We start from the raw sequence: 10020 nt of genomic DNA on the forward strand, positions 1-10020 counted from the left end.
ATGCTCAGCTCAAGTTCCGGATCTGATGCAAATTCAAGACAGAGCCGTGGTCCTCTTTGCAATTGTGGTAGAGCGACAAGTATTGTGACAGCATGGACAAATGAGAATCCGAGTAGAAGATTCTTCAGATGTGCTGTACATGGTTTACTCAATTGGGTAGATGAAGATAAGCCACACGGTTGGCAGAAAGTGAGATTACTCGAGGCGAGAGATGAGATCAAGGCACTAAAAGAATCTTTAAAGATCATGAATGAACAAATTAGGATAGGTTCCACCACATTCTCCACTGACCTAGTAAAGAAACATGAGGAAGAGAAGATGAAGCTTGAAATTGAAGTGATGAGAGCTAATGAGGAGAACAAGAAGCTTGGAAATGAAGTTATGAGAGCTAATGAGAGGGAAAAATTGCTTCGGCAGTTTGTGGTGATGTCTTGGGGAGGTTTCATTGTTGTTATTGCAATGATACTTGTAATGGGAAAGAAGTAGATTACGTATTGTTATGTTGTTAGAAGTTGGTTACTTAGTTGGTGTTCATGTTGTATGGCTGTGAAAATGGGAACTTTGTGAAATGTAATCTTGTTTATCCTAAGTTGTCAAACTTCATTAATCCGAAATAGCATATTGGTTTGCAATTACAAGGATCCCACCCAAAAAAATATCTGGATCCTACCAAAACAAAGCATCAAGCATCCTACATAGAAATCATCCTACAAAGTCATTAAGCACACAAAAGATATTACTCATATTAGTCCTACTTCTTCTCTGGTCGCCAAACATCAAAGACCTTGTCAGTCCAAGGAGACATAAAAAACACTGGCGGTTTAGGAGCTTAATCGGATCCTCTACCACGACCCTTTCCACGACCCTTGCCACAACCATTTTTAGTGCTAGGAGGACGTCCACGTGCACGTCCCTTACCACTTGGATTAGCTGCCGGAGCACTTGAATGTTGCGGATTCTGTGACTGACTTTGAGCAGCATGTGGTGGTGTGGATTGGCTTTGAGCAGCTTTCCACCTATTTGGAGCATTGTGGATACTTCATGGATCATCATTATCCTGTAATAACTCTGGTTAGCTATTGCTATGATGAAACTAAGATCATAGTTGAAGGACAAAATCAGATTACTTACCAAACTCTTCCTTGGTCGTCCTCTTTTGCGTGGAGGGGCTGAGTATACAGTTTGGTTTTTGCAGGTTCCCTTGTTGTGGCCTACTTGCCTACAGTTGCTACATGTCACAGCTTTGCCTTCCCTTGTACGCTTTGTTGGATTGTTGGATAATTCACTTGGCTCTTTGATCCTATCATACTTCTTTGGACATCCTCTCTTTTTCCTCTTATCAGGTACTTCAATAGGTCCCTTGCCTCTCTTTCTCCATAGTCTTTCCCCATTTACAGTATCTATGTTCTCCTTGTAAGTGGCTTGCCAAACACTGGTCCGTAATTGTCCTTCCACATACCTACAAACAAGAACATGATCATAAATCCATAATCTACAAGAGAGTCACATAAATCACATAAATTAAGTCAGTAAGCTACAATGAGTAAGACTTACTCTTCTGGATCCCGGTTGTGTTCTGTTATCACATAGATTGCATGTGGACAAGGTATGCCAGTGAGCTTCCATTGGTTGCAAGCATACTCTCCTAGAAGGAGATTGAATGCATAGCTACCACTACCCTCTAAGACCTCATATTTGTTCTCACCACTCTTCAGAACAGAGCAAAACTTTGAAGACTTGCGATTTGCTTCAAGTATCTTTATTATTTTTGGAGGGTACTTAGTCTGACATTTACCTGACTTGGCTGCCAGCTTCGTGATACGCTTCATGGATATCCTCCTAACTTCCTTAACCATATTGATGACTGGCAACTTCCTAGCTTCTTTAATGGTTTTGTTGAAACTCTCAGATAAGTTGTTGCAAACATCCTCACAACTGGAATGGTACATGAAAAATGCTCTGCACCATGCTCTTGGTTCAGTTTTCAGCAAGTCCTCATAAGCAGGTGGATCATATGATTTCAACGCATCCATGTTGTACATGTAATCACCTTCAGTTGCACTATAATCAATGGCCCATAAGTAACTTTCATGGCAATAATCTCCATATATTTTCCTTCAGTTGGCATAAATATGTCGAGCACAGTGCCTATGTTCTTCATTTGGAAGTAAATCAGCAACTGCATTAATCAACCCTTTCTGCTTATCTGACATAACAGTTAGACCATCACCTATACCCAAATCCAAATCCTTCTTCAAATTCTCCACAAACCAGGACCATGATTCATTGTCCTCCACCCTAACTATTGCCCAAGCAATACGATAAATCCTATTGTCTGCATCCCTACCAACAGCTACTAAAATCTCACCCTTCAACTCCCATTTCAAAAAGCCCCATCAAGTTCAATGATGGGACGACAACAACTCTTCCATGTTCTTCTTAGCTTCTCAAAACATACATAGAATTTATCAAACTGATTCTTACCATTAGCTTGAAGAATGGTAACAAGCTCTGTATGCGTCTCCTGATTTGATCTCTGAAGCTCACCCTCATAGTCATAAAGCTTTGCAAACTGCTATCTTTGCGTTTCGATAACCAAAACAAAAGCTACTCTTCTTGTTTTTTGAGATATCCACTTAGAAACAGATATTGTATACCTCATCATTATCTCATCCTTAATATCAGTCCATCTCAAGTTTGGCCTTCTTCTTGCTTCATCTCTGAATAATCTTCCAATGACTCCCTGTTTCAACATCCTAGCTTTTCCACTAACAGCATGATTATGAGTATCCACATATGTTTTGACTACCCATTTCGTCAACCTCTTCTCCACAGAACAATATATTTTCCATTGGCATTTCTCATGCCTGCATATGGCTGCGAGCTGAGTTTGACCCCATTTACAAAGCTTGACATCATAGTTCATCTTCAATACATACCTCAGAAGCTTTTGCCCACCCAGAAATCGAAATGCATCCCCAACCCAGAAAATCGATATCCATCCCCAGTTCAGAAAATTTATGAACCCTAAAAGAAGTAATTGAATCGACGAAAATTAAGTGATTAGGTCTGTAATCACTACAAAACTCATATCGATATCCCCAGAAAATCGATTTTCACCCCATCCCAAATAATAATCGTTAACCCTAAAAGGTGAAATTGAATCGCCGATTACATACATCATCTCTCCGAGACAAAACGAAGTCACCATCGACGAAGAAACCACCAATAACAACCAATCGATAATATCAAACACCCAACATCATCGAAGAAAACAGAAGAAGAATAGAGGAAAAGAGAGAGATTTAGGGTTCTTTGTCAAAATCGATTTGGGGGAAATGTGAAAAGGACAACAATGTCTTTTGTTTACTCTAATTAACCACGTAAGTTAATAGTTAACCCCAGTTAGAGGTTCCATCAACGCCGTAAACGGCAGTTAACTCTTGGGTACGATTCGACCAACGTTATAATAAACAAACAATTTTACGAACAAAATTAAATAACACAAGTATTTTTAGTCCAATTCAAAACCTACAGTTATTAAACGGCCAAAATAAAAATAGATGGCGAATTAAAAAGCTTTTTCCCTGATTATAATTAACATATATAATACGTTTTTTCTCATTTGGTACACCTTGGTATTTTATTAAATTTATCTCTTAAATTTCTAACATATACATATCAAATTTTGTTAGTGCCTCATTAAAATACTAATTGTATTCACTACGTTGATAATAAATTTTGTTGACCATGCAAAATTGAGTAGTTGATAAAATAAAATTATAAAGAATGATATGTACGTCCTTTTTAAAGACCCGCGATTCAGAACCCATAGCATATCACCATAAAGCATCTGTCAAACACAACACAACAATAAGTAACATGATACTTAAGGTAGGTTTATATATATTTGTATTATGTTATAAATCATAAGCCCCTAAACTGGAGGTGAGTATGAATACATAGAACTGACTATGCACCTTTCACCTGTCTATTTCTCCAAAACAAATTTCTCAATTCTGTAACTATTTATACTATTTCCAATTGCTGTCATGGCTATCACTACAAGAAATTTGAGTATTGGTAGCAGATGATTGTAGCACAATTTTATTAACTGCTACTAAAAAGGTCAAAACCGAATGACAACTCTATTTCTGCAACAAAGGAGACTCTGTTAGATCTTCATCTGCTTGTTGTGATTTTATCTCTTTCTGTGGAGCTGTGGCACATCCATGAGCAGAAGAAAAGAACTCACCAGCCTCTACACAATCCAAGACAATGTAATTTTTTCTACCTAGCATTTGCTTAGCTAAAAATCTTGCTTTTGAAGTTTGATCCTTGAAGAAACATACACTACAAAAAAGTCAAGCTATTATGACGTACTTTTAAGACGAACTTTTTTCGTCTCAAACTCGTGACGATTTAGAAACGATTTTGTGACTAGTTCTGTTTGTCATAACTTTGTAGCTATTCCGTACTAATTAGTGACATAAATATGACAATATTAGTGATCATAACATTTGTGACACTTTGTAACTAATTTGTAGTAGTAAATTAATTACGAACTTATAACATAAATATAAGTTAGAGTATGTGACATTATAGTGATAAAGAAGTTAATTTTATTAGGATTTTGAAACGTCTTTTACAAGTATATATATTTATATATTTATTTATATTTTAATGAGATAAATATTATATGTTATGAGATAAACTTAAAAATGATTTATTATCTTTTCTAATAATACTAATGAGATTAGGAGTTTCATGAGAAATATACGTATATATATATATATATATATATATATATATATATATATATATATATGGGTTGACTTTGTGATATAACTCATAATTAACATAAGTGCTTCAGGGAAAAAGTATCAAGCAAATTAGATTTATGTCGTAATAAGCTTGAGATCTAATATAAGGTATGTGTAAGTTAACTATTTCTTGTGGTGAATTTAAAATTTTTTTTTTTGTCTTAAGTACTCAAGTAGTCTAATTAGATCTGTTAGAAGGTCTAAGTTTGATCGATGTAAGAGAGAGATGATTACGTATATGTATACCAATGCTTAAGTGGAGTCATACTTTATATTTGAACGTATGTAAATTTTGGGATTTGAAAACGAATCAATGAAGTTGTGTGTGTAAAAATTTTGAATATCAATGCTTAAGTGGAGTCGTAATACTTTTTTATTTGGGAGAAAGTTCTGTATTATACATATTTCTACGTTCTATCTCAGCTAGGCTGAGAACATATATACTATCATTAATTTAATTGTATACGACACAAAATATAGACCTTATAAGATCAATATATAGCGCTTTATTTGTCGTGTAGGTAGAAAACGAATATATGAAACTATACAAATTGTTCCTTTTGGACATGTATTAATCGATAAAAAGAATTTTAAAGAGTTACGTTTATATACACTACATGGTTAAGGTGAAATTGAGTTTTTCATAATGTTTTTTTTTTTATATTTTCAGGTCTAAAATCATGTCGTCGAATAATATTAAAGTTACAAGAAGTTGGATGTATGAAAGAATCGATCATACGACTAAGCTAGTTTCAGAAGGATTTTGCCAAGGACTGGAAAATTTTATGAAATTTGCAAAGAATCAACCTTTATTTCTTGAGAAAGGCAAACTCTTTTGTCCTAATGTTGATGCAAAAAAAATTTATGATATTTTGGATGCTGCAAAACATCCAATTTATGATGGATGTAAAGCAGGTCTTTCGCAACTGTCTCTAACTGCTCGACTCAAGAGTCTAAAGACAGATTATAATCTTCCTCAAATTTGTATGGATGCAGTCTCTCAAATTTTACAAGAATATTTGCCAGAAGGTAACAACTCAATGCACTCGTATTATGATATAAAGAATCTTATGCGGTCTTTGGGTTTACCTTATCACAAAATTAATGTTTGTGAAGGTAATAGTTTGATATATTGGAAAGATACAGAACTTGAAGAGAGTTCTCGATTTTGTAAGAAAGATAGATTTCGTCCAACTCAAAAGCCGAAGCAGAAAAAGTTGCATATCGTCAGATGTTTTATTTGCCCATATCTGATAGATTGAAGAGGTATATCAATCTAATAATACTGCAAAAGATATGAGATGGCACGTAGAGCACTCAGTGAATAGCGGAGAAATGAGTCATCCATCTGATCGAGAAGCATGGAAACATTTTAAGCAGGTATTCCCAAATTTTACATCTGAATCAAGAAATGTTTATCTCGGGTTATGCACAGATGGTTTTAATCCATTTGGTATGTCAAGACATATTTATTCACTGTGGCCTGTAATCTTGACTCCTTATAATCTGCCACCTGACATGTGTATGAAACGAGAATTTATGTTTCTATCAGTTCTAGTTCCTGGTCCAAATCATCCGAAGAGAAGTCTAGATGTTTTTCTTCAACCATTGATAGAAGAGTTGTGGTGTAACGGCGTAGCTGCATATGATATTTATACAAGGCAGAACTTTGAATTACGAGCTGTACTTATGTGGACAATAAGCGATTTTCCAGCTTATAGTATGCTTTCGTGGTGGACAACACATCGTCGGTTAGCGTGTCCTTATTGCTTTGATAAGACAGGTGCTTTTTAATTGAAGAATGGTAGAAAAACAAGTTGGTTTGACTGTCACCGGTGTTTTTTACCGATAAAACATAGTTATCGAGGGAACAAGAAAAACTTTAAAAGAGGAAAGGTTCTGAGCGATATTCCCCTACAATTGTTAAGAGGTGAAGAAATGTTGAATAGAGTCAATTTTTTGCCAAAAACAGTTGATTGTGGAGGGGACCATGGGAGACTGCAAGGATATGGTGACACTCACAATTGGCATAAGCAGAGTAATTTTTGGGAATTACCATATTGGAAATATTTTAAACTCCGACACAATCTTGACGTGATGCACATTGAAAAAAACTTTCTTGATAATGTCATCAATACTCTACTTAATGTATAGGGAAAGACGAAAGATAAAATCAAATCACGACTTGATTTGAAAGAGTACTGTAATCGGAAAGAACTACATTTAACAGATGATGGAAAGGCACCGGTTCCAATTTTAAGGTTACAAGCTGATGCAAAAACAAAGCTCAACTTGGAGGACCTATACAATTTAGATGGATGTATCCCTTTAAACGATACATGGGTCATTTAAAGAAAAAGTGAGAAATAAGGCAAAAGTAGAAGGCTCGATTGTTGAACAATACATCAATGAAGAAATTTCTACTTTTATTACTTATTATAGTCAGCAAAAACAACTTTTCTATGGTGGCTCGAAAAAGATGTTAAATTTTCTGATGGATACTCATCTAATCTATCAAAATGTGTCGATCTATCAAAAGAAAAATTAACCGGGATGAAAAGCCATGACTGTAATGTTTTAATGCAACGACTACTTCCAATTGCGTTTGTTAAGCTAATGGATGAATCGGTACATAAAGTATTGCCGGGTAAGTACTATTCCTTACTATTCTTTTCCTGACTATTCTCTCTCTTCTATTTTGGTATATAGGAAAATGTCAAATACTTATTAGCATCGTAAGCCCTTATATTAGTCTAATAGTTTTTAGTTACGTTCATGTAAATAAAAATTGTCTTGTTGGTAGCTTGTAAACGAACAAAACTAAAGTTAACATAGCCTTTAAGCTATTTCTTTTTTAATATAAGGTACATCTTGTCTTTTACGTTGGATTTTTTTGTATATTAATTTGATAATTATATATTTTTTCTTGTAGGTGTGAGCTTATTTTTCTGGGATATTTGTGAAAAAACATTAAGTGAAGATAGTGCTACAAAGTTACAACAGAACATTTGTATTGTTCTTTGTAACTTGGAGAAGATATTTCCACCATCCTTTTTTGATGTTATGGAACATTTGCCTATTCATTTGCCACACAAAGCTCAACTTGGAGGACCTATACAATTTAGATGGATGTATCGTTTTGAACGATACATGGGTCATTTAAAGAAAAAGTGAGAAATAAGGCAAAAGTAGAAGGCTCGATTGTTGAACAATACATCAATGAAGAAATTAAACTTATATGAAAGGTACGTAAAATATTTACTTTACACTTATATAATTATTGTGGGTTATATAATGATATTTATTCAAACTTTTTATATAGGTTGTTTGATGATAGCAAGACTGCTGCTAATCTTGGAATAACAGGAGATGAACTAATTGTACTCAAAGAAAGGGCATTTGCAGGCTGGTTAAAAAATAATGTAAGAAAATATTTTTAATTTGCTTATCTGCAATTTTTTTTTTAAAATTGTAATGTTGTTTATTCTATGGGGTTGATAAAATCAGGTGGAGAATACTTCGAGTGATAATTCATATCCAAAATGGTTACAGACGCTTGCCCATGGTCCAATGAAAAAAGTTACTTCTTGGCCTATTTATTTTTGTCGTGGTTACAAATTTCACACATACGACCACGGAAAAGACAAAAATAATGCCAATTTTGGAGTTTGTGTGAAAAGTACATCATCTTCAAGTTCAAGTGGAGAACATGATTTCTATGGAGTCTTGAGAGAGATTTTAGAAATTCAGTATCCTGGACCTGTTCATTAAAAATTGTGGTAATCAAATGTGATTGGTATGATTCAACCGTTTGAGAAGGTGTACGAATAAATAAGTTTGGGATAATTGACGTTAACGTCGCAAAGCGTTATGGGAAATACGACCCTTTCATTTTAGCTTCTCAGGCAGATCAAGTATGCTATGTTCCGTATCCACGAACAACTCAGAAAAAGGATCAACAGTGGAACACACCCATTGTGATACAACCAAGAGGGTATTACTTACTGAAAATTTGGAATTTACTGCAATGCAAAATGAAATTGCTGATCCAATTGTTTTCGCTGATTCGGTACAAGTCGAGACACTGGCACATCTTCATAGTCAAGCAGAAAATCTTGATGATATTGAAGATGAAGAGGAATCGGGATCAGACGACGAAGATGGAGGTTCATATATCGATCTAACAGATGAAGAGTCTGAATAATTTTCTTTTAAGAATTTAAAGTTTTGTTTTTGTTTGGTTTTGGTATAACGTCTTGCTCGTACGTCTGGAATTTTCTTCATTACTTTCTACTTTTTGGTTTATGTTTTTAATCACTGTAGAACTTTAAATTCTTTGATCTTATTATAGTTAATGAATTGATAGCTTCACTTTCTTAACTGTAGGTGCTTTAGGTAAAATATTTATTTTAGGTTACGTAAGTCCTGTGAGATATTTTACTATTTTGTTGAAATCACCATCTCAGGGATGCTGATTGGAACAAAGCATTTAACTTCTCAACCAACTTGGACTTCTTATCTGCTTGCATTCAGAAGAACAAAGGTACTGACTATTACTTGGTTGTTAAAAAAAGATGGAAGAGCGGCAATGTAATGTTTTTATAGGAACATCGAATATAGTTGTTGCAGAATTCTCACGTTTCTTATGGTTTGGTGTGTCGGACACGTGGTTATGGTTTTCGCTCCATGGTAGCTCTCACTCTATCTCTCTCTAGATCACCGTTGGTTTGTTTCAGTAATATTTACAAACAATTCTCTTTCCACAAATAGTAGACTTCACAGCGTACAATTGTTGTATAGACATCTATTGCCTTAATAATTAAAAGGCATTAGGAAAAGTTCAGTTAAAATATTAAGAAAATAAGAAGCTTTATTGATGTGTATATGTTGTACTACACAAATTATTAACTAAAAAATAGAGTATGAATGAAACAAAGATTGGTTGTAAATCAATCCAAAAAGCATAGAACCAAAAAAAATCTTAAACTATAACCAAATCAATCCTTAAAATACTTAGGCAAATAAATCCTCAGCATTGCCAATTTAACTTCTCTCATTGCAACGTTGGCTTGAGATTCTTCTTCATCGTAATACCGGTCGTTCAAATCAAAATCATGAGTGGTGCTAGAAATTATCTGCTTGTTAGATTGGAGCTGTCCTGGTTTGATTTATTTTCCTTCCAGTATTTCATTGGGAC

The 10020-nt window shown here is 34.5% G+C and overlaps 1 protein-coding gene across 1 annotated transcript; it reads left to right on the forward strand.

Annotated features, from left to right (window-relative positions):
* Positions 1–486, forward strand: LOC111832402 (uncharacterized protein At4g04775-like). Its single transcript, XM_023788711.1, has one exon. The coding sequence runs from the start codon at positions 1–3 to the stop codon at positions 484–486; it is 486 nt and encodes a 161-aa protein (XP_023644479.1).
* The last annotated feature ends 9534 nt before the right edge of the window (positions 487–10020 follow it).

The sequence above is a fragment of the Capsella rubella genome, unplaced genomic scaffold, assembly GCF_000375325.1.
Source record: "Capsella rubella cultivar Monte Gargano unplaced genomic scaffold, Caprub1_0 scaffold_1, whole genome shotgun sequence".
NCBI classification, from domain to species: domain Eukaryota; kingdom Viridiplantae; phylum Streptophyta; class Magnoliopsida; order Brassicales; family Brassicaceae; genus Capsella; species Capsella rubella.

Excerpts from the sequence above, each read along its gene's own strand:
- LOC111832402 (XM_023788711.1), top strand. The coding sequence starts at position 1 with ATGCTCAGCTCAAGTTCCGGATCTGATGCAAATTCAAGACAGAGCCGT.